General features: G+C 43.7%; 1 protein-coding gene across 2 annotated transcripts in view; it reads right to left on the reverse strand.

Moving 5' to 3' along the window:
* The window catches only part of ERGIC1 (endoplasmic reticulum-golgi intermediate compartment 1), a 109,187-nt gene that overhangs the window by 74,439 nt on the left and 8,010 nt on the right, over positions 1 to 26,738 (reverse strand). For both annotated transcript variants that reach the window (XM_040406348.1, XM_040406340.1), the window contains exon 2: positions 2,973 to 3,034. In XM_040406348.1, the coding sequence (XP_040262282.1) occupies positions 2,973 to 3,034 (62 nt within the window). The remainder of the gene's footprint in view (positions 1 to 2,972; positions 3,035 to 26,738) is intronic.

Raw genomic sequence — 26,738 nt, forward strand, 5'->3', positions numbered from 1 at the left:
GTGCCACGTGACTTAATACAAATCGGGGCTGTGGGGTTGAGAGCAGTTTTGGGTAGAATCAGAGACAGTAGAAATGTATCACGTCCAGTTCCAGATTTAAAACAAAATATTAATATTGTATAATTTATTAATGGACCATCACAGGAATGAAGGGGTATTTACATCTCAGATATTGCTAGCCTATGCCATCAATGTCAGAAGCGGATCCCAAAGGTGGTATCATGGACCTGTCGAACGAAGTGAAGGAGAGCTGCTATGAGTGTTGCAAAAATAGTGAAGTCAGAGCGATCGACTATTTTTGGAATACCCATAGCGGTACGCGGCCGCTCGGTTCACTTCGGGGGTCCAGTTCTGGAAAATGGAGCGGGACCCAGACGTGGGACCCACACCTATCTAATATTGATGGCATATCCTAGCAATATGCCATCAATGTCTGAGATTGGAATACTCCTTTAGGGCTCATGCACACGAACATATTTTTCTGTTTCCGTTAATTTTTTTTTACCATTCACTTCATAGGGGCCGGGGAAAAAAACAAAATGACTCCATGTGCATTCCGTGTCTACCTGTCTGTTCGGCAAAAAAGATAGAACATGTCCTGTTCTTGTCCGTTTTGTGGACAAGGACAGGCATTGTTACAATGGATCTGCAAAAAAAAAACGGATGGAACACGGACCATTTTCATACTAATAAGCACATAGGAGTTCTATGCATTGAACTGTGATATCTCATTTATAAATGTTCAAGCTAAAACTTTATTTCTTCAGAACCTCATTCCCCAAGCCGGCCACTTAGCAAGTACTATTATCTCATTTTCCAATGATATTTTTTGGAAGAACTTCTAAAGAAAGGGAGCGCTGATCTCACCCACTGGTTAGACTTGAAGGGTAGCAAAATGGTTGCCTACAGATTACCAAACCAAAAATGATCTAGAGCATGGGTCTGCAACCGTCGGCAAACTACAACTCCCAGCATGCACACTTGCTCGCTGTTCTTGAAGCTCCCATAAAAGTGAAAGCAGAATTAAGGGAGTTGTAGTTTCAGAACAGCTGGAATGCCAGAGGTTGCTGATCCCTGATCTAGAGGGATACAAGAAAAATGAATTATGGTCACCACACAACATAGAAGAGAACTGGCCAATTAAAGGTAAGATCTCGAAAATGGGCCCCTGTCAGGGTGAGGCGGCCAGTCAAGCATAACGGGAACCCATGCCCGTTTCATTATGGCAAGCAGAACTTAAAGGGCATCTGTCAGCAGTTTTGTACATATCAAACTGGCTGAACTGAAGTTTTAGTTTATGCAAATGGAGCTTTAGAAGCAACGGGAGCATTGCCATTACACTTAGAGGCAATGCATTCTCTGCAACTTTCGTGCCTTTGATTGACAGGGCTTAGAAGTAAAAAACGAATTTACGCCTGGCCCTGTCAAAGTGCAAAGGGCGCAGCAGTTGCAGACAGAGTTAAGCCTCTGGGTGTAACGGCAACACCCCCGTTGCTCCTAAAAGCTCATTTGCATATATTACAACTTTACTTTTCTCAGTAATGCAGGCACATATGACCATGGGACCAACACAGATGTCTTCAGCTGCCAAGCGCACATGTAACAGGTCAGCCAGTCTTATAGGTACAGACACCCTTTAATTCTACGGTTTAATAGTTTTTCTTCTAGCTAATCATGAGATGGTTAATGTAGCTGCCTCGGTAATCACTATGCCCGGTGGCCATAGATAAGCAGAACCCAATAGACTAGTGTGTGCAGGGCACAAGGCAGCATTGTTATAGTAGAGGTATTCTACTAATCTGTATTGATGTCAGAGGAAATAAATACAAGGAAGAAACGTCTAAGCCAGCATGTGACTAGGATGAGAATTCAGTTTCATACTAAAAAATATAAAGCTCATTTTCAGATCTATTCATTAGAGTACCTAAAACCCTTCATTTAAGCTGCTCTTTGGACAACATTCCTGTAAAATTAAGTTGGATTTTACATGACCAAGACAGGATCACTCTAGGTCACCCAGCATGTGCTTCATGCTCAGGAGATCCAAAGAGTGGCCAGATCAGACAAAGTAGGAGATCTCCTACACAGAAAGGATATATGAATAAACTGTAATAGAAGGTATGTGGCCACAAGGTTTTTGCTGGATGACCTTTATAGCTTTCTTGCTAGGCATAGGACAGTAGCTCTTTGTGTCTTCAGGAAACAGAACGGCTATCAGATGACAGATGCTTAGGTCAAGTCACAAGTGGAGAAAAGAAAGTAAGTCCCGGGCACAAGCATACACAGACAGTAAGCACACGCATGGATGCGTATATACAGTCAAGATATACAATACATACATATACACACAAACATTAGATTTGTTTCCTTACCAGCATGGTCTGTTCTGTAGTACATTGGTGACCACCTAAACCCTTCGTAGTTCTTCTATTGAGTACCAAGTCAAGAGAAAATCTGGTCCCTGCATTGTTAACCCACGGCTGAGAAATGGCAGCACCATTTGCCCCACTTTAGAGCAAGCGGTCCATTAAATTACCATTACTCACCAGAGAACTAACCTATCGTACCAGGGACTGGATCAAACAATAGGCTAGCAACAATCATTTATTGGGTAGGGAAGGCCAATGCAGGTTCCACATCTTCTATTAGCCTGTTATCTTTCAGCACACCACACAGTCTTACCTTAATCTAAACCCTTGCTGAAACTACGAAATGCAGCAGCACTTCTGGGAGCACCCTGCACATTTCAGGGTGCAGAGTACAGACCCATAAACTTTCAATAGATCTGCACTCTGCATACTGGAAAGACAGAGTAGAGACAATGAAAGCCGAATGGGCAGACCGTTCTGAGAAGTGCTGCCGCACCGTTAAAAATTTCAGCAAGGGTTTAGGTCCCCTGTAATTTACCAATACTAATTCAAAATGAAAAAACGATGCAAAGAATGAAGGTATTCTCAGTATACATTACTTACTGATAGCGCCAGTGTAGGTGGGTTGTGTTAAGTCTTTGGGTACCTTCCGGTAGATGTCAAACCTAGAGCAAAAAAATATAAATATATGAATAAATGCTTAATAGGGCTTAAAAAAATTGTAGCTCATCTTTTGTATTATTATATATATATATATATATTTATTTATATTATTTTTTACACACACACACAGAGCCACAACACTAGTAGTATGGCACGTGGAAGGCAGAACTGCAGTGGTCACATATTGACCACCAGAGCCACTGTGCTGATCAGCAGGGGAATGGAGAAGCAAGTAGCAGTTATTTTTAATTATCTTTTGGGTGGCCATGAAGAAACGTCAACAAGCTTCAGCCTGCGTTTGTCACCACTATTATACACCGTTTCAGAACGAAAGCCGCAAGAATACAAGATACAGCCTTCTTTTTCCACTTCCTATTCCAGAACCAACACGCCATTCAACCTTCTTCACGTCAGATGTATTAAATTGCCCAGATAGATGACTGCACGGGATCGGAGCCAACAGAGCCGCATCGGCACAGACCTGCAGGGACTTTAATAAAAGGTTTTGACGTGCCATTGTGAAGGCAGTTTATCCCAAGGTTAAACTCATGTGTTTCACAAATGAAGAACAGCATACAATTGGAGCTTGTTAAAAGAGCCTTAATCTAGGCAATGCAATGAGCGGGCCATGAGGTTAAACCTCTTGAGATAATCCATTATTGAATAAACACTCTTAGAAAGGTGGTTTCAGGGCTTTACCATGCCATTACCGGCCGTCTGCATATTGTACTGTATTAAACACTAAACCGAGAAAGGTTTGCCTACAATGAATCAGGTTGCTTTATTAGTAACAAAAAGGTCCACACAGTAGCTTTCCAGTTCAGCTCAGCAAGGGAGAGGGGAGTAAGCTGCTAGCTCTGGCGACAGCTTATCTTCCCTGATAAAGGATTGGGCATATTGAAATCCAAATGTCTGATACTTCTTTTTCTGCAAACCGCAGATACACAAAATAAAGATGTATCTTTTGCGAAAGGACATATAGGATACAGAAAGCACACATGACTTTCATGTCCTTTTAACATCTACAGTACAGATCAAAAGTTTGGACACACCTTCTCATTCAAAGAGTTTTCTTTATTTTCATGACTATGAAAATTGTAGATTCACACTGAAGGCATCAAAACTATGACTTAACACATGTGGAATTATATACATAACAAACAAGTGTGAAACAACTGAAAATATGTCATATTCTAGGTTCTTCAAAGTAGCCACCTTTTGCTTTGATTACTGCTTTGCACACGCTTGGCATTCTCTTGATGAGCTTCAAGAGGTAGTCCCCTGAAATGGTTTTCACTTCACAGGTGTGCCCTGTCAGGTTTAATAAGTGGGATTTCTTGCCTTATAAATGGGGTTGGGACCATCAGTGGCGTTGAGGAGAAGTCAGGTGGATACACAGCTGATAGTCCTACTGAATAGACTGTTAGAATTTGTATTATGGCAAGAAAAAAGCAGCTAAGTAAAGAAAAACGAGTGGCCATCATTACTTTAAGAAATGAAGGTCAGTCAGTCAGCCGAAAAATTGGGAAAACTTTGAAAGTAAGGTATATTTGAGAGAGTTCAGAGAAGAGCTACTAAACTAGTACATGGATTGCAGGATAAAACTTACCAGGAAAGGTTAAAGGACCTTAATATGTATAGCTTGGAAGAAAGAAGAGACAGAGGGGATATGATAGAAACTTTTAAATACATAAAGGGAATCAACTCGGTAAAGGAAGAGAGCATATTTAAAAGAAGAAAAACTACCACAAGAGGACACAGTTTTAAATTAGAGGGGCAAAGGTTTAAAAGTAATATAAGGAAGTATTACTTTACTGAGAGAGTAGTGGATGCATGGAATAGCCTTCCTGCAGAAGTGGTAGCTGCAAATACAGTGAAGGGGTTTAAGCATGCATGGGATAGGCATAAGGCCATCCTTCATATAAGATAGGGCCGGGGGCTATCCATAGTATTCAGTATATTGGGCAGACTAGATGGGCCAAATGGTTCTTATCTGCCGACACATTCTATGTTTCTATGTTTCTATGTTTCTATGTTGACCATGAAGGAGAGTGATGGGGTGCTGCGCCAGATGACCTGGCCTCCACAGTCACCGGATCTGAACCCAATCGAGATGGTTTGGGGTGAGCTGGACCGCAAAGTAAAGGCAAAAGGGCCAACAAGTGCTAAGCATCTCTGGGAACTCCTTCAAGACTGTTGGAAGACCATTTCAGGGGACTACCTCTTGAAGCTCATCAAGAGAATGCCAAGAGTGTGCAAAGCAGTAATCAAAGCAAAAGGTGGCTACTTTGAAGAACCTAGAATATGACATATTTTCAGTTGTTTCACACTTGTTTGTTATGTATATAATTCCACATGTGTTAATTCATAGTTTTGATGCCTTCATAGTCATGAAAATAAAGAAAACTCTTTGAATGAGAAGGTGTGTCCAAACTTTTGGTCTGTACTGTATATGTCCGTACTGCAAAAGATACATGTCCTATGATTGTCTGAAAAATTTGGACTCCCCGTCAATGGGTCCACACAAAAACAAAATGCAGAGTGCGCATGGATCACATCCGTATTTTGCAGATCCTCGGTTTGCGGACTGCAAAACTGATACGGTCGTGTGCATGAGGCCTTAACTAGGATGGAGGTTTTGTCCTGTAGTTCTCCGCCACGCAGCAGATACGATGGCACATCTGCTGCATCTCAATGCACCCTTACATTGTAAGCCGTAATGGGCAGTGACACATATAAGGGTACTTTCACACTTGCGGCAGAGATATCCGGCAAGCAGTTCCGTCGCCGGAACTTCCTGCCGGATCAGGCAAAACGTATGCCAACTGATGGCATTAGTAAGACTGATCAGGATCCTTATTAGGGATCGACCGATTATCGGTTTGGCTGATATTGAGTATTTTGAACGTTATCGGTATCGGCATCTATTTTGCCGATATACCAATAACATATTGGGAACACAGATCGCGCTGCTCTCAGCGCTCTCTGTGTTCCCTCCGCAGCACAGGGGAGAAGGAAGCAGTGTCTCCCTCCCCCTGTGCTGCTGCTGCCGCCAATGAGAGGAGAGGAGAGAACATAAGAGGAGGGGAGGGGCTGTGGCCACTGCGCCACCAATGAAGATGAGTCTTTCATTAATTCATATACAGGAGGCGGGAGCTGGCTGCAGAATCACATAGCCGGCTCCCGACCTCTATGAGCTGTAGCTGCGGTAATTAACTCCTCAGGTGCCGCGGATCGCAGCTACCGCTCATAGAGGTCGGGAGCCGGCTATGTGATTCTGCAGCCAGCTCCCGCCTCCTGTAGATGATTGATAGACTTATCTTCATTGGTGGCGCAGTGCGCCCCCTGCCCAAGCCCCCCAGTATTAATCATTGGTGGCGCAGTGCGCCCCCCACCCCCATCCCAATCCCAATAGTAAAAACATTGGTGGCGCAGTGCCCCCCCCCCCACCCAGTATTACTCATTGGTGGCAGTGGCCACAGGATCCCCTCTCCCCTGCTCCTCCGATCGGAGCCCCAGCTGTGTAATCCTGGGGCTCCGATCGGTTACCATGGCAGCCAGGACGCTATTGAAGCCCTGGCTGCCATGGTAAGCTCCATGCTGCTGTGTGCACTATGCACAGAGCAGCGGGGACAGAGTGAGATCCTATTCACCCTGATAGAGATCTATCAGGGGGAATAGGACAAGGGTTCTAGTCCCTAAGGGGGCTAAAAGTTAGTAAAAAAAAAAACAAAAAAAAAATATTAAGTATAAATGAAAAAATTTTAAAAAATAAAAATACACATTAACAATAAACAAAAAAAATACACATTAACAATAAACATATTAATTTTCAGCAGATTTGTGTAGGAAATTTTTATTTTTTTTCTCAAAAATGAAAATTCCCAGAATATCGGTATAAATTATCGGCTATCGGCCTGAAAGTTCACAAATTATCGGTATCGGCCCTAAAAAATCTATATCGGTCGATCCCTAATCCTTATCAGTCTTAAAAATGCCTGATCAGTCGAAAAAATGCATTGAAATGCCGGATCCGTCTTTCCGGTGTCATCCGGCAAAACGGATCCGGCATTTATTTTTTTCACCTTCTTTTCAGTTTCACCTTCTTTTCAGCATGCTACTGTTTTATCTCCGGCGAAAAAAAACAGAAGACTTGCCTGAATGCCGGATCTGGCATTTTTTCCCATAGGAATGTATTAGTGCCTGAATGCCGGATCCGTCCTTCCGGTATTCTGAATGCCGGATCCGGCACTAATACATTCCTATGGGAAAAAATGCCAGATCCGGCATTCAGGCAAGTCTTCTGTTTTTTTCGCCGGAGATAAAACAGTAGCATGCTGCGGTTTTCTCTTTTGCCTGATCAGTCAAAACGACTGAACTGAAGACATCCTGATGCAAACTGAACGGATTACTCTCCATTCAGAATGCATGGGGATATGCCTGATCAGTTCTTTTCCGGTATAGAGCCCCTGTGACGGAACTCTATGCCGGAAAAGAAAAACGCAAGTGTGAAAGTAGCCAAGACATAAAAAAAACTTGGTTTATACGGTAGACCAACACATACCTAATACATATACAAATACGTACTAGCTTTAACATCTGCTGTGGTCTCCAGGGTCCCATTCATAACTCTGGGTTTTGTAATAATAATAATATTATACACATATAAAGAGGAAAATGGAAGACACAGCCCCAGTACTGCCGCCAGGAAAGACCTGCTTCCTGACACTATTTTAAGGTTACAAAAGAGAGCTGACATGTATAATTCATATCCTTAAATTGTTCCTCCCTAAAGTAAGCACTCCTCAAACTGATTTAAAGTAAGCAAAGCATGTTTCATTAGATAAAATGACCATAAACCATCATTAAATAAAACCAATCTATTCCTAATAAACCAAACCCACTATAAAAAGCTGTGTGTGGGAAGGTCCGGAAATTAATAAAAAGAATGAATTTATGAATTCCCATAGACCAAAGATTCTATTGGTACACCTCCTGTAAAAAGATTCTCCAGCCAAAGCCAGGGGTGGAGAAGTACCCGTGAAGGTGACCACAACACACGTTATTATTAGAGATGAGCGACCATAACGCAATTCTATGACGGAATGCCTTTAGAGGCATTCCGTTATTCAGTCCGTCATAATAGAAGTCTATGGGCTTCAAAACGGATCCGTCCCGTTTCCATTATGCAGGGGAGTCCTCTCCAGTATAACAGAAACGGGACGGATCCGTTATGCAGGCCATAGACTTCTATGACGGACTGAATAATGGAATGCCTCGCAGAATTGCGTTATGGTCTGTGGTAACCGAATCCATAACGCATTTCAGCTGTCACCACCAAACGAAGCGTGAACGAATTTCATAACATAAAATGAGCTCATCTCTAGTTATCATGATGTCAGACAAATCCGCCAATTCCAGTTGGACTGGCTAATCAAATAATGTGTATGGGGATGTCCCGATGCTCCCCCGACACCAGATGTCACGGGGCAGAAAGACTGGCACCACCAGGCGTGTCTGCTAGCGGCTTACTCCACACTCCCTATTTAGACCACATGCACATTCAGCTGTATGCAGGGGACCGGGAGAGACAGCTGTGCCAAGTGTATGGCCAGCTCAAGCCCATTTTTCATCAACTCCTGACTTATACTCAAAACCGGCATGTGTCATTTTAGTCTAAATTAGATAGAAAACCTTTTAGCCCTCCTTCATACATTCAGGGATTATAAAAATGCCAAAAATCAAGAGATAAAGAAGGTTCTGTATAAACAGAGAAATATAGAGGATAAATGGACTAGGATATGGGGTGTTTGTCTTCCTCGTCTTGACTCCTCCTTAGGGCTTGTTCACACAACCATGTGCTGCCCGTGCTGTGGACCACAAATTGCCGTCCGCAATGCACGGGCACAGACTGTGGGGCAGCTGCATGCGGATCGCAGACCCATTCACTTGAATGGGTCTGCGATCCGTCCGTTCCGCAAAAAGATAGAGTAAGTTCTATCTTTTTGCAGTGCGGAGGCATGTGCTTCCGTGGGGTTCCATGCTTCTATTCAGTTCCGCACCGCATCTCCGGATTTGTGGACCCATTCAAGTGAATCGGTCCGCATCCGTGATGCGGAATGCACACGGCCGGTGCCCCGTGTACCCACTGTATGCAGGCCGCAATACGGCAACGGCCGTGTGAATGAGCCCTTAGAAAGACGCATCGCAAAGGGGAGGGTGGGTAGGGAGGGTATTATGGCTAGGGGTAAAAAGGAAGAAAAGTAATAATGATGTTGAAGATGTATGGAAAATAATAGTTGGATTTCAATAAAATGGCAAAAAAAAAAAAAAAATGGCAAGTGTTTCTTGCTTTTTCACGGTCTTCACAAAACTGCCTTTTTATTTTTAGCACTTATAATATTCATCTTAGGCCTCATGCACACGACTGTTGTTTTGGTCCGCATCCGAGCCGCAGTTTTTGCGTCTGGGATGCGGACCCATTCACTTCAATGGGGCCGCAAAAGATGCGGACAGCACTCCATGTGCTGTCCGCATCCGTTGCTCCATTCCGTGGTCCGCAAAAAAATATAACCTGTCCTATTCTTGTCCGCAAAACGGACAAGAATAGGCAGTTATATCAATGGCTGCCCGTGCCGTTCCACAATTTGCGGAATGCACACGGACGCCATCCGTGTTTTGCGAATCCGCAAAACACACAATGGTCGTGTGCATGTAGCCTTATTCTGCCATTTTTCAAGTCCTATAGAGAAGGCTTTGGAAGAAACACTAGAAAAAAAGTGCGATACCCAGTGCATGCCACATTTTGCACATAACGCACAGCCCCCCGAAAACAAAAACACATTGGAAGCTCACATATGAAGCAATCTGTGTCACGTGAAAAAGTAGTAAGCAATTTTTCACTTCTCTCACCACTTTCAAAAGTGTTTGGGACGTAGCGAGAATAAACAGGGCCTCTCTAAGCCCATAAAATTTACTGCAATTTACTCCAGAATCTTGCTCAAGTTATAGTCCAGAAGATCTGGCAAACTCATAGCTGGTCCATGGACTGCTCGAAGATGTGCCATATTTATTAAGAGGCATGTGCATAAATTTGGTCCACCAGATTATATTTCACCATTTTAATTTATAAATATAAATTTAGAGTTTCTATTACATATAATTTACTGTAACATTTGGCTGCACAAAACACCACACAAAAATGCCAACATTAAAGGTGTTTTTGGAGATTTTAATACTGATGACCTATCCTCTGATTGGTGAAGGTCCAACACCCAAGACCCCCGAAGATCAGCTGTTTGAGAAGGCAGCGGCGCTCCTGTGAGTGCCGCGGCCTTCTACTTGGTTACCAAGCACAGCCTCATACACACGACCGTTGGTGTCCCGTGCCCATGTTGCGGACCGCATTTGCGGATCCGCAATACACAGGCACTGTTCTGTTGTCATTCCGCATCACGGATGCGGACCCATTCATTTCAATGGGTCCGCAAATCCAGAGATGCAGAACGGTGCGGAACGGAAGCACGGAACAGAACACTACGGAGTGTTCTGTTCCGTGCCTCCGTACCGCAAAAAGATAGAACATGTTCTATCTTTTTGCGGAACAGAGGGATCGCGGATCCATTAAAGTGAATGGGTCTGCGATCCCCATGCGCCTTCCCCACGGAAGGTGCCCGTGCATTGCGGACTGCAATTTGCACCAACGGTCGTGTGCATGAGCCCTAAAGCATCTGTGCTTGGTATCGCACTCAGACCCATTCACTGCGCCTAGGTCATGTGACCGATGAAGCTGAGAGGACGCCGCCATACTGTGAGTGCGGCTACCTTCTCAAACAGCTGTACGGGCACGGGTCCCACATATTCGTGTGCATGAGCCCTAGGTCATCAGTATCTACTCGGTGGGTGTCCGACACCGGGGACCACCACCGAGTAGACACTAGGGCTCATGCACATAAACGTGTGCGATTCATGCCAGCACTGCGGCCTGCAATATACGGGCACCGGCCGTGTGCACTCTGTATCATAGATGCGGACCAGAGGGACGGAGTGGAAGCCCACGGAAGCACTACGGAGCGCTTCTGTTGGATTTTGGTCCGTATCTCCACACTGAAAAAAAATAAAAATAAAAATAGAACACAATATAAATGTAGAAGAGGGGCACACCTACATAAAGAACCACTTATGGAGAGAAATGTGTAGCTATAGGAATTTATTTCTTATTTAAAACTATATAGTATTATTAAAACAGTTAAAATACATAAAACATAAATAACCAATGATGATATTGACTATGCAGATTAATATATATGTACAAACTGAAAGAAAGTATGAGAAATAGATGCAAAACAAATTATCGATATAAAAAATCGTATTGATCTCGATAAGTCTTGCGATGTTACGATATTTAAATAATCGCACATAAACAAGGATGACAAATTGCTTCCGTTTCGTAGTTTCTATATAGTCATAGTTGTACTCACTATTTTGTAGGAGTCTGCCTGCTTCTTTGCATACACTGTGGCGTCCCACGTGTTGCGAAGTTATAAACTTTATTCGTGCCTTGTTCTTTGCTGGCTCTCCCTATAGGTGAGTTATACTTGGGATCTTCGGTGAATATAAAAGTCAATGGTATGCCGGTTTTTCAGACAGCAGCCGAGAACTTGCAGTTATTTTAATCGCAAATTTTCGGAACAACCAGTTTTCAAACCAACAGTTGAGAGTTATTTCAATCGACACTTTAATCAAGTCTCTCTGACTTACTCAGGTTTGTGTTGCTCGGCCTCGGCGTCCCACGTGTTGCTGATGTCACCGATCCCCTTGTTTTATTCTTTTGCTGCTGAAGCGCTCCAGAGATTATGATGTCCAAAATGTAGCTTGTTTATTATCCATAAGAAGACCAAGACCAAGCAAAGAACAAGGCACGAATAAAGTTTATAACTTCGCAACACGTGGGACGCCACAATGTATACAAAGAAGCAGGCAGACTCCTACAAAATAGTGAGTACAACTATGACTATATAGAAACTACAAAACGGAAGCAATTTGTCATCCTTGTTTATGTGCGATTATTTAAATATCGTAACATCGCAAGACTTATCGAGATCAATACGATTTTTTATATCGATAATTTGTTTTGCATCTATTTCTCATACTTTCTTTCAGTTTGTACATATATATTAATCTGCATAGTCAATATCATCATTGGTTATTTATGTTTTATGTATTTTAACTGTTTTAATAATACTATATAGTTTTAAATAAGAAATAAATTCCTATAGCTACACATTTCTCTCCATAAGTGGTTCTTTATGTAGGTGTGCCCCTCTTCTACATTTATATTAATTTAACACTTTTAGAAGGTTGGGTGAATCTTTTCTAGTGGGAGCACCCTTCCATTCACTGCACAACAGGAGAGCCATCTCTTATCGTTTACTCTAAAACTAGAACACAATACAGCAATTTTTTTGTGGTGCAGACTGAATCTTGCGGATCGCAGACCCATTCAAGTGAATAGGTCCGCATCTGCAAATGGTGGGCACCCGGCTGGTGCCCGTGAATTGTGGACCACTATTTGCGGTCCGCAGCACGGGCTGTACATGTCTGTGTGCATGAGCCCCTATCCTAAAGATAGGTTATCAGTATTAAAATCTCGGAAAACAGCAACAGCAAGGCTGGATGATAAATCTGTGCAGACACTTTTCTCTGGCTCCATACCAACTATTGGTTGGCTTACAATGAGACAGAATTTTACACCAGAACTGTGGGGCAATATGTCCCATCTCAGTCCATGCACCACGTTTTCAGAGAAGCCATGTGCCTCTTTGGACTAGCTGCAGGAACTTGCTTTAAAGGGTTTCTACTACTTTGTTTTCACATAATTAGCTTTCAGACACTAGCGATCCGCTAGTGTCTGCTCTACCAAACCATCCTAATATAATAGCTTATTGTGCAGCCGTTTTGCAAAAAAACGAACTTATGTTGATATGCTAATGAGCCTCTAGGTGCTATGGGGGCGTCATTAGCACCTAGAGGTTCAGTCTACCTTCACAAAATGCCGCCGCCCAGCGCGTCCCTCCAGCCCACCCATCTCCTCCGGAATGCGATCCTCACTGTGAGCGGCGCATGCGCAGTGAATGTCTGACCGCTTCCCTGCTCAGACATCTCCACTGCGCCTGCGCCGATATCATCATAGTGCTCCGAGGAACAGGCGCAGTGGAGATGTCTGTGCAGGGAAGCGGTCAGACATTCACTGCGCATGCGCAAGGATAACTCATCAACATTCACTGCGCACGGCTTTTGCGGAACGGATGCGGACCCATTAGCGAACATGTGAATGGAGCCTTAGGGTACTTTCACACTAGCGTTATTCTTTTCCGGCATTGAGTTCCGTCATAGGGGCTCAATACTGGAAAAGAACTGATCAGTTTTATCCTAATGCATTCTGAATGGAGAGCATTCTGTTCAGTATGCATCGGGATGTCTTCAGTTCAGTCTTTTTGCCTTTTCAGGAAGGAGATCATACCGCAGCATGCTGCGGTTTTATCTCCATCCAAAATTCCGGAACACCTGCCGGAATGCCGGATCAGTCATTTTTTCCTATTGAAATGCATTAATGCCGGCCCCGAGTGTTTCGGCAAAGCGGATCCGGCACTGCGACTGCGGTCTGCGCATGCTCAGACCGAATAAAATTAATTAAGGAATGCGTTTTTCAGGATGACCCAGCATTTCAATGTATTCGTCATATGGATCCTGATCAGTCTGACAAATGCTATCCGTTTGCGTCTGTATTGCCGGATCTGGCGGGCAGTTCCGGCGATAGAACTGCCTGCCGGAATCCTCTGCCGCAAGTGTGAAAGTAGCCTTACATCTTACTCCATTTTTACATATGTCCAAAGTCACTTTTGGCCAAGTCAGATTTATTATTGGTCCTTTAATACTGTGATAAATGTGGTTTGATAGAAGCAGTTTATTCTTCAGTAAGCGTCTTTACAAAAGTCGCACGTCTTTACAAAAAAGTCGCATGTTCTATTAATAAGTTGCATAAGATAAGCACGGTCCTCACTGGAGTGAAATTGCGCAATTTTTTGCGACTTTTTAAATTGGCGCAATAGTAAATCTGTCTAGAAATTCATTTACATAAGAAAACACGCCCACTTTCAGAAAACTGGCGAGCATAGCGCAGAGCTAATAAAAGTCGCAAATTTTTGCGCAGTTTTAGCAAAAATTTGCGACTTTTTCACTCTATTATTTTGACTTGAGCTAATGATAAATCTGGCCCTGTGTGAATGAGGCACAAGTCAAGAAGGATACAAGTTTCTCCCTTCCTTTGTAAGCACTCCTGGTTGTGGCTCTAAAATCTGCATCAAAAGCTGAATGTGTGATTCGAGCTTAAAGGTTCTCATTAAAATGTCCAAGTAGAAATCTTGAAAACGGTGAGGAACGGATGCAGAGTGTATAATGGAAAAATATATCTTGGTCCAAATATTGTTTTTCTTAGACACTTTAGTGGACCTGCTGGACGCTGCTCACATCTAAATCAGGAAAATGCCAGCAGCTTCCCAGTCTCCATCGCACACTATTTACATTACTGCCAAGCCATGACATCATGGCACTGCTCAGAGGAAAGACACGGACTTCCTGCATGCACAAAGCTGACGCCCAGTGGCGGCTCCGAGCCATTCCTCCAGACAAACAAACCAGAGAAGGTGAGAACAGGATGGGTTGGAGGAATGCATTTCACTCCTGTTTCCTGTGCAGTCTAGGAGGAAGATGTGAGCCGATCACTAGGAAATGCTTTTATTATGACAGTAGATGAACGTCATGATAAATACGGGCATTAGTAACTAATTCATTGGACAAGATAAATCCTCAGTTACTTCCCCATTTCATGAGCTTTAATAAATCGAGGGATTTTCACAATGCATAGCAACAACACATCACAAATGATAGGGTCTCACCAGCAAACAGGAGGGAATCCTGTTACACGGGACAATTCTCCTCACAAATAGCTCTGGAGGGTTACAGTCCAGAAAGTATATTTTTCTGATTAACTGCTTAGAGGAGTTTTCGGGGAGTAAAATATTGGTGACCTATCCTGAGGATAGGTCACCAATATCTCATCGGTGAACCCCTGCCAATGAGCACTGCAGCCCCTTCAAAACAGTTCTTCCTAGTCCAGTGAGGTCACGTTCACCAGTCATTTGGACTTGGCACAACTCAGTCCCATTCAAATGAATTGGCCTGGACTGCAATACCCAGCACAGCCACTATACGCTGTGTTTGGTAGTCGGTGTACTTACATGTAGGGATGTATTTTGGGTTCCTCATAGGGTTGTTATTGTATACAATATTTTAAGCTCTTTGTCTTGCTGTGGCAATAATAAAGATTTTTTTAGGATGTGCTGCTTTTTTTTTTTTTAGGCCTTCTTTTCTATACGGTACTTTAATTGGACTCAACCAACACTCTCAGTGTGCCCCCCTTTCTTGTTAATATTGGTATACTCTGAGTATGCTCTTCAAAAAGGGGGTGTCTGTTGAGATATTGACAACCTATCCTAAGGATAACTCATCAATATTCTATTCCAGGAAAACCACGTTAACTATTAATTGAGAATTGATTGATGACAATGATTATGGCCACATGGTTTTGTAGGTTTACCTTGTGGTCTGCCATGTACGAGAGCCTAGTAAAAAAAAAATTGCAGGGCCATCACGGTAAAACACAAAACTGCAAAACATTCCAGATATGCTATATTTTGGTCACCTTGCCTAAAAATTTTTTTTAAAAAATTTAAATAAAAATGTGTGGGGGGGGGCGGGAGAAAATAAAAAAAAAAAGATAAAAGCATCTCATTTTTGGCCAAGAAACTACACCTCATTTGCACCTCAGGGACGTATCTGGTACTGAAGCCGATTTCTACAGCTCACGGTGGTGGCATATGGCAGAGCCCTGTGTACAAAGCTTGTATAGTGGCATGGTTTTCAGGCTGTATGCCTCTCTTTATAGGAGTTACATTGCAGGCTCATAGACATGTCCACTCTTACATCAAGTTTTCAAAACTTCTTAGCAGGCTCTTAAACTGGCCATATACATGAAATACTTGTCTGCAGATCAATGGCAAATTACAGCAGCATCCTCTGGTAATCTCTTCTGTCCACGATCACCATAGACCTCAGACTATCAGCAGATCTCACCAAATTTAGCTGAACCTTCCAATGGTCTGCAGAGAAATATCTATGGCCAGCCATAGATGTCAGTCAGTCGTTTCTGGAAAGGTTGAGGGATACTCAGCTTTTAAAGATCTTCTTACAAGCAAATATGCCCAATTATACAGTGAAATAAAAGTGTGAGAGATAACTAGGAAGCTAAGCCATTCTGGAGTTTAGGAAAGCTAGGTAGCAACCAACATGGCCTCCAATACAGCTCCAAAAGGCAGTTGTCCTCCACCTTAGGCCTAGTTCACACGATTGTTTTTTTGTGAGTGTACGGGCCGTTTTTTTGTGTTCCGTATACGGTCCGTATACGGAACCATTCATTTCAATGGTTCCAAATTAAAAACGGAATGTGTTCCGTAAGCATTCCGTTTCCGTATCTCCGTTCCGTACAAATAGAGCTTGTCCTATATTTGGCCGTAAATCACGTTCTGTGGCTCCATTCAAGTCAATGGGTCCGCAAAAAAATGGAACACATACGGAAATGCATCCGTAACCGTTCCGTTTTTGCTGAACCATCTATTGAAAATTTTATGCCCAGCCAAATTTTTTCTATGTAATTACTGTAGACTGTATATGCCATATGGAAAAACGGAACGGAAAAACGGAAAGGAAACACAACAGAACTCAAAAATGGAACAACGGATCTGTGAAAAACGGACCGCAAAAAACTATAAAAGCCATACGATCGTGTGAACTAGGCCTTAACCTGAGAATGTGGTGCGAGGAAACTACTAAACAGAATTTAACAACCTGTCAAATCTTCCACTGACTGACTACTAGATAAAGTTACTTAGGCCTCATGCAGTCCAGAATTTTCTCACTCCCATTACTAGTAATCACTAGTCTTTTCTGCAATGTGGACAAAAATAGGACCTGTTCGATAATTTGTGAAATGGACATGGATGGAGACAGCGCATGGATGACAATTTTTTGTGGACCCCTAGAAATAAATCTGTCAGCGTGCAATCTGCAAATAAATGCAGATCAGACACGGATACAAAATACGGTCAAGGGGTTGTCTGGGTTCAGAGCTGAACCCGGACATACCTCCATTTTCATCCAGCATGTTTGTCCACTCTCTATGCAATTTTCTTCACCTGATGAAGGGGACCCTTTCCCCGAAACGCGTTGTGATTGCAATAAAACTCTTGAAGATTCACCGTCTACCTCTGGTTGGTTCCTTGCGCCGAGAGATGTTCCTTTTCTTCCTGTCATTTTAATCCTCCGTGTGGGCCTAGGCACGCTTATCCGAGGACATCTACATCCGTGGCTGCATACCAACCTTCATATTGGGGATTAAATCATCTCCCACATGCCTACATTAGCGTTGTGCATATAATTGCGCAACCCTGCAAGGTGAGCCTCCCAAATTGGGATTTAATCTGAATTTCCAAAGTTTTTACCCTATGGTGCGCCCTCTCTCTTTTGTTTACACAGTTAACAACTTGCCTTTATCCATTTTCACCCAGGCAGCCCCCCTGACTTGAGTATTGTCCTGTGCTAGATCGCGCAGGGCAAGGGCTCTTTTGTTTACAATAACACACTGCAGGGCGGAGGCGTGTGTTCGGTGACGTCACCGACTCTGATGGGCGTGCTTTAACGCTGCCCTAGTGGTTTTACTGGCTAGGGCAGCGCTAAAGCCCGCCCATCTGTGCCAGTGACGTCACCGGGCTTCCTGGCAGCCCCATGGAGAGCCCGATTTGTCACCCGAACTCTTGAAAATGCCTTTGCCCTGCGCGATTTAGCGCAGGGCAAAGCGAGAGCATCAGAGCATGAACTGCTCCGATGCTCAAGTCAGGGGGGTTGCTTGGGTGAAAATAGAGGTATGTCCAGGTTTAGCTCTGAACCTGGACAACCCCTTTAACTTGTAATATTAGTAACATAGTAAACTTTAGGGTTTGGCTACACAGCGATCTTGGTCGTGTGACAGCAGACGTGCCCACGCATCGCAGAATAGCAGTGCTAGCATGCAAATTAAAGGGGTCAAAGAGAAACTCGCACATATGCCACTACCGCAACCCTAGAATGAAAGAAATAAAAATCCAACATTGCTGGAATTTTTTGTGATTCTGGGTTGATCGTAATAACAGACATACGAGATGCACTGCAAGCCAATTCATTTCTATGCTAGCACCGCTACACTGCAATTCTAGGTGCGACAGCTGTCACACGACCCAGATCGCCATGTAGCAGAATCATTACTGTTACAAATTACAGATCGAGACACTTAAAGGGGATGTCAGCTTTTTACTATTAAGGACTCAAGATAGGTCATTAATATCAGATCGGCGGGGTCCAAGTCCCAGCACACCCGCCGATTAGCTGTGTGAAGAGAAGGCAACACTCATACAAGTGCTGCCTTCTCTGCTCTTTACCTGCTCGCCGCAGCAATTACAGTGGGGAGCAGGTGTAATTACAAGTATGGCATCCCCATTCCCTTCTATGGGACACCTCTGTCCATTCAAGTCAATACTCCAGTTGTCCCATAGAAGTGAATGGGGACGCCATACTTGTAATTACACCTGCTCACCACTGCTATTGCTGCAGCAAGCAGGTAAACAGAGCGGAGAAGATAGTGCTTGTAGGAGCACTGCCTTCTCTTCAAATAGCTTATCAGCAGGAGTGCCAGGAGTCAGACCCCCACCGATCTGATATTGATGACTAGGGATGAGCAAATGAAACATCCAAAGTCCATTCGCATAAAACTTCATTTGAATACTGTATGGAGCGAACCAGAGTTCAGTAAATGTATTTTTACAGTAGAAATAAATTTCTCAAGTTATTAAAAATGGACAACCCCTTTAATTTCTCTGCCAGAAAAGTTTAATAACGGCAGCGGTACAATATGAACACTTGACAGCAAACACTATGACATCAATGTTTGCACAAAGAAGCACAGAGGCTCCTCCAGGTCTGCTAGAATTATTCACTCCAGAAAGGCAACTATGATGACAGCAAGGAACACGAGGATGTCCTATGACTGCCATCATCATTAAACCAGAAAATTAGAGGGATACAAAGAAAGGCAAACAGAGGAGCCAGTAAGAAAATTTGTGGAGGAAATTAGATCAAGAAAATATAAGGCAGGAAGCAAAAAGAGCACATTGTTGCTTTGATGCCTGGAAAAAGTGACATCACCGGGCAAATTACAATGCAAGCATAAGGCCTCATGCACACGACCGTGCCGTTTTTTTGCGGTCCGCAAACCGCGGATCCGCGAAAAACGGAAGCCGCCCGTATGCCTTCCACAATTTGCGGAACGGAACGAGCGGCCCATTGTAGAAATACCTAGTCTTGCCCGCAAAATGGACAAGAATAGGACATGTTATATTTTTTTTGCGGGGCTACGGAACAGAGCAACGGATGCGGACAACACACGGAGTGCTGTCCACATCTTTTGCGGCCCCATTGAAGTGAATGGGTCCGCACCCGAGCCGCAAAAACTGCGTCTCGGATGCGGACCACAACAACGGTTGTGTGCATGAGGCCTTATCTGTATTACAGATCTAAGGCTACAAGGAATGAAAACACTACTTAAAAGGGGTTCTCCAGGATTTACTTATTGATAACTATTATCAGGATAGGTCATCAATATGAGATCGGTGGCGGTCCAAAACCCAGCAGCCCAGCGATCAGCTGTTTGAGGGAGCGGTTTGATCCTGCAGCCTTCTGGCAGCTGACCAAACACAGCGCTGTACATAGTATAGTGGCTGTGCTTGGTATTGCAGCTCATACCCATAGGGCCGAGTTGCACCTAGGCCATGTGACCAACGTACAGTGACGTCAGTGGCCTAGGAAGAGGCCCAATATGTAAATCCTGGAGAATCCCTTTAAAATCATCTATTTCTAGTGGACGGCACATGGATGATTTTTACAACGCTCATCTCAATAGACCCTTAGGGTCCATTCACAAGTCCGCAAATGGGTCCACATCCGTTCCGCAATATCGGGCACGGGTGCGGACCCATTCATTCTCAATGGGGCAGAACGGGATGTGGAGAGCACACTATGTGCTCTCTGCATCTGCATTTCCGGAGCACGGCCCCCAAACTTCCGGGCCGTGGCTCCGCAAAAAAAATAGAACATGTCCTATTCTTGTCGGCAATTGCGGACAAGAATAGGCAGTTCTATGGGGGGTGCTGGACGGGTGTATTGCGGATCCGCAATACACTACAGACGTGTGAATGGACCCTTACGGTGGATTTACACATAGGTATTTGTGGTGTTTTTCAGCATTTCTGTGTTTTTAGTAGCGCTCTTTGGGGGCATTTCCACTGAAAAAAAACAACAAAAAAACACCAGATTAAGTTGTTAGCTGAAAGTCTATGGGAAACATGAAAAGCAGGACAAAAAAAAGACTGCAATTTTTTCTATTTTGTGGTAGCATATTGAAGCAATAGCACTTTTTCAGGAGTTTTTCCAACTTCCATGTAGCCCAAAAAAAAACTCAGACTCAAATTGTGGAAAAACAAACAATTTGTGAATGAAGGTGCCCTTAGGCTACTTTCTGGGTCCGCCTGTGAGATCCGTTTCAGGGCTCTCACAAGCGGTCCAAAACGGATCAGTTCAGCCCCAGTGCATTCTGAATGGAAAAGGATCCGTTCACAATGCATCAGTTTGGCTGAGTTTGGTCTCCGTTGCGTTTTTTAGACAGTCACTAAAACGCAGCTTGCAGTGTTTTGGTGTCCGCCTGACAATGCGGAGCCAAACAGATCCGTCTAGACTTACAATGTAAGTCAATGGGGACGGATCCATTTTCACTGACACAATATGGTGCAATTGAAAACTGATCCGTCCCCCATTGACTTTCAATGTAAGTCAGAACGGATCCATTTTGATGTACTTTTTTATGAATAATGCAAACGGATCCGTTCTGAACAGATACAAGCGTTGGCATTATTGGTGCGGATCCGTCTGTGCAGATACAAGACGGATCCACACCAAACGCAGGTGTGAAAGTAGCCTTAGTCATACACTATATATATATACACAAGAAATCCGCAGCACTCGTCAATGTGATAAATCCAAGGTGGTTTATTCCATATACAGCAAGATGGTGCGACGTTTCGACCTAACCCGGTCTTTCTTGAGAAAGACCGGGTTAGGTCGAAACGTCGCACCATCTTGCTGTATATGGAATAAACCACCTTGGATTTATCACATTGACGAGTGCTGCGGATTTCTTGTATATATATTCTGACGTTGGGATCATCAGCCAGGGTCCCCATCTGCGTGCACCACTACCTTCAAGGTATTTTCCTGAATGGCTTTCCCTTATGTGGGACAGTAGTGCTGCCAAACCGTTTTTGTATATTGCACTTAGTCATACACTGGCATAAGATATTAATTTCTATTAGTTTCTACATGGATTTTTGGACTGTAGGTTGTTGACTTTTTTGTGCTAACTTTTCAGCGATAGGGAAAACCACCAAGCCCAGCCTTCCATTATTTAGCAGCTGTGCTGTATACCATATCAGGTGTGCAACGGTGGGAGATATGATGTAAGCAACACTAAAATTAATCTTTTTAAGGTGCTTTTTATTCATTAATGGTAGAAAAGAAGATAACGTAGTGTACTATTAGCCACTTTACAATAGTAACAGCATTTATATCTTCAACCAACTGCAAATAATGAACATTCACGGAACTAGGATATTTGTTCAGCCTAATCAGCAAGGGAGACGTCAGCAAGTATAGAAGAGTAGGAACAGGAGCAGAGTCAGCGCTACCTGTTACCAATACCTATAATAAATCAGCGCATGGAAAGTAGTCGTCATAGCGATTATATGGACCTATATATACTACCTGTATGCACAAATCTGCACACCACACTCCTGAGATAAGACACCCTAGATAAAGGCCTGCTGAACCCATAGATCAGGGATCTGCAACCTCCAGCACTCCAACTGTTCAGAAACCACAATTCCCAGAATGCTTAATTCACTTCTGTGGGAGAATTGAGCATGTTTGCACGATGGGAGTTGTAGTTTCACAGCAGATGGAGTGCCGAAGGTTGCCGATTCCTGCCACAGATAGTAAGTTTTGAATTTCAATATGGTTGGTCTTTTATTCCCACTTACTTAGAACTTACTCAACTTGAATGGGTCCGTGATCCGCCCGTTCCGCAAAAAGATAGAGCAAGTTCTATCTTTCGCTGAACGGAACCCCATAGAAGCACTCCGTAGTGCTTCTGTAGGGTTCCGTTCCGCATTTCCGTATTTGCAGACCCATTCAAGTCAATAGGTCCGCATCTGTGATGCGGAATGCACACGGAACGGTGCCCGTGTATTGCGAATCCGCATATGCGGTCCGCAATACGGCAACGGGACACCTACGTTCGTGTGCAGGAGGCCTAAAACTGGAAATCGCTGGTCAAATCACTGAAGTGTGAACTAGGCTTCATATGGAGTAGGCTTCCCTTCTCAAGGCATAGGCTCCACAAGACCTCTTTATCCTGCTTAAACTCCCGGCCATTCAAGTAAAAGAAATTGATTTATCAGACCAGACCACCTTCTTCCATTGCTCCATGGCTCAGTTGTAATGTACCCATTGTAGATGCTTCCAGTGGAGAGGGATCAGCATGGACACTATGAACAGTCTCTGGTTATGTAGCCCAATATTCAGCAAGCTGTGACACCATTTGCATTCTGACACCTTTCTATTAGGCCTCTTGCACACGAAAGTTTTTTTTTCCCGTTTCCGTTCCGTTTTTTGCATTTCGTATACGGAAACATTCATTTCAATGGATCCGCAAAAAAACGGAAGGTACTCCGTATGCCTTCCGTTTCCGTATTTCCGTTCAAAGATAGAACATGTCCTATTATTGTCCGCATAACGGACAAGGATAGTACTGTCCATCAGGGGCCAGCTGTTCCATTCCACAAAAAACGTCATCCGTATTTTTTGCAGACCGCAAAATACTGAAAAAGCCATACGGTCGTGTGCAAGAGGCCTTAGGGTACATGCACACTACCGTATAATTTTATCCGCTTCCGATCCGCATCCGTTCTGCATTTTGCAGAATAGATGCGGATCCATTCATTCCTATGGGTGAATAAAATGTGCGGACAGCATTCAGTATGTTGTCCGCATCCGTGTTTCCGCATTTCTAGTCCGCAAAAAATTAGATTACACTTACCGGTAATCGGTTTTCTTTGAGCCTATGACAACACCCATGGGAGACCGCCTCCTCCTTCTCAGGAAATAGAAACCGCTTTAAAAGAGGGACCGCCCTCTCCACCTCCAGTCCTTTTCCGAGAACTAAGACATATAAGATATACACATATAAAAAATATATATTTTTTTTTTTTGGGAAGGGAATTAGCCGGGTGCTGTCATAGGCTCAAAGAAAACCGATTACCGGTAAGTGTAATCTAATTTTTCCCCCTCACCTATGACAGCACCCATGGAGATATAAGCGAGATCTATCTAGTGTGGGACAACGGCCTGAAGTACTTTATGGCCAAATATCAGGCCTTCATTAGAAGGCAGCTGAAGTTTATAATGTTTGAAAAAAGTATGCGGGAACTCCATGTGGCAGCCCTACAAATCTGCTCTATAGAGGCGGAAGCCCTTTATGCCCAAGTAGTAGAGACTGATCTAGCAGAGTGAGCCCTGAACCCCGATGGTGGAACAGCTCCCCTGGAAGAGTATGCTAAGTAAATAGCCTGCCTGATCCATCTATCGATAGTCTGGGAAGATGAAGCGGAACTCCTCCCGTCTGTTGCTTTGCTTTCAGGGCAGTAAGACCTCCATGGCTGCGTGACCTGCAGATATTGAATTAAACATCTCCTCACGTCTAAACAATGAAACTCTGATTCCTTATAATTTTTTAGAAAAGCACAGAAGGAGGGAAGAACTATCGTATCTCTTGGGTACGGTGAAAAGAGGACACTTTTGGCAAAAAGGAAGGATCAGGAGCTATAACCATCCGATCTTCCAAGATCCTTAAAGAGGACCTTTCACCAGAAGAAAGTATCTAAACTAACTATACAGATGTGTAGAGCGGCGCCCAGGGATCCCCCTGCACTTACTGTTATCCCCGGGCGCCGCTCCGTTCTCCGGTTATAGCCTCCGGTATGTTCGTAGTTAGGCTCCACCCAGGGGAACCTGACGCCGTCTCCTTCTCCTATGCTGTAGCGCTGGCCAATCGCAGCGCTCAGCTCATAGCCTGGCTATGAGCTGAGCGCTGCGATTGGCCAGCGTTACACGTCTGTATAGTCAGTTTAGATACTTTCTTCTGGTGAAAGGTCACCGCCAGACCCAATTGCAATCAAAGGGGATCCAGCTTTGAAGTAGAGGATCCAGCAGGCTGCTCTGTGCCGGAACAGACTGCTGGATTTCCAAATAAAGATGTGAACAAGGCCTAAGATGCCATGGTCAGTACTGACTGTGTCCTCAAAGGAGTTATAGAGACGAGACAGGAGTTAATTCCAATCCCAGCTGTTAGAGCGAGGTGTTGGCTGTATAGAGCTGGCACCACCAAATGATGATTCTGTGCCCACACCATCACTGCATCGTAACAGTACGGCAGTTCACAGGAACTGTGTAGTCAATAATATGGCTAAGGGCGGGAAGTGGTTAAATGTTGAGGATGGTGTATATACTTAACATTAAAGGGGTTTCCCAAGATTTTCTTTTACTGATGATAGGTCATCAGTGTCTGACCGGTGGGGTCTGACACCCCGCTGATCTGCTGTTTAACTACCTCAGCTCCCCTAGCTTAAACACCCTTAATGACCAGGCCACTTTTTACACTTCTGCACTACACTACTTTCACCGTTTATTGCTCGGTCATACACTTGGGGGGTAGTTATACTGTCCTGGCATTTTAGGGGCCCTAATGTGTGGGAAGTAGTTTGAAATCAAAATGTGTAAAAAATGCCCTGTGAAATCCTAAAGGTGCTCTTTGGAATTTGGGCCCCTTTGCCCACCTAGGCTGCAAAAAGTGTCACACATCTGGTATCGCCGTACTCAGGAGAAGTTGGGCAATGTGTTTTGGGGTGTCATTTTACATATACCCATGCTGGATGAGATAAATTTCTCAGTCAAATGCCAACTTTGCATAAAAAAAAATAAAAAATGGGAAAAGTCTTTTGCCGAGATATTTCTCTCACCCAGCATGGGTATATGTAAAAAGACACCCCAAAACACATTGCCCTACTTCTTCTGAGTACGGCGATACCAGATGTGTGACACTTTTTTGCAGCCTAGGTGGGCAAATAGGCCCACATTCCAAAGAGCACCTTTCGGATTTAACAGGGCATTTTTTACACATTTTGATTTCAAACTACTTCTCACACATTAGGGCCCCTAAAATGCCAGGGCAGTATAACTACCCCCCAAGTGACCCCATTTTGGAAAGAAGACACGCCAAGGCATTTCGTGTAAAAAATGCCCTGTGAAATCCGAAAGGTGCTCTTTGGAATGTGGGCCCATTTGCCCACCTAGGCTGCAAAAAAGTGTCACACATCTGGTATCGCCGTACTCAGAAGAAGTAGGGCAATGTGTTTTGGGGTGTCTTTTTACATATACCCATGCTGGGTGAGAGAAATATCTCGACAAAAGACAACTTTTCCCATTTTTTTATACAAAGTTGGCATTTGACCAAGATATTTATCTCACCCAGCATGGGTATATGTAAAATGACACCCCAAAACACATTCCCCAACTTCTCCTGAGTACGGCAATACCACATGCGAGACACTTTTTTTGCAGCCTAGATGCGCAAAGGGGCCCAAATTCCTTTTAGGAGGGCATTTTTTGACATTTGGATCCCAGACTTCTTCTCACGCTTTAGGGCCCCTAAAATGCCAGGGCAGTATAAATACCCCACATGTGACCCCATGTGGAAAGAAGACACCCCAAGGTATTCAATGAGGGGCATGGCGAGTTCATAGAAATATTTTTTTTTTGGCACAAGTTAGCGGAAATTGATATATATATTTTTTTTTCACAAAGTCTCCCTTTCCGCTAACTTGGGACAAAAATGTCAGTCTTTCATGGACTCAATATGCCCCTCAGCGAATACCTTGGGGTGTCTTCTTTCCGAAATGGGGTCACATGTGGGGTATTTATACTGCCCTGGCATTTTAGGGGCCCTAAAGCGTGAGAAGAAGTCTGTAATATAAATGTCTAAAAAAATTTACGCATTTGGATTCCGTGAGGGGTATGTATGGTGAGTTCATGTGAGATTTTATTTTTTGTCACAAGTTAGTGGAATATGAGACTTTGTAAGAAGAAAAAAAAAAAAAGACAATTTCCACTAACTTGTGTCAAAAAATGTCTGAATGGAGCCTTACAGGGGGGTGATCAATGACAGGGGGGTGATCAGGGAGTCTATATGGGGTGATCACCCCCCTGTCATTGATCACCCCCCTGTAAGGCTCCATTCAGACGTCCGTATGTGTTTTGCGGATACGATCCATGGATCCGCAAAACACATACGGACCTCTGAATGAAGCCATCCTTACAAGGGGGTGATCAATGACA

Source organism: Bufo bufo, chromosome 1 (assembly GCF_905171765.1).
Source record: "Bufo bufo chromosome 1, aBufBuf1.1, whole genome shotgun sequence".
Classification (NCBI taxonomy): Eukaryota; Metazoa; Chordata; class Amphibia; order Anura; family Bufonidae; genus Bufo; species Bufo bufo.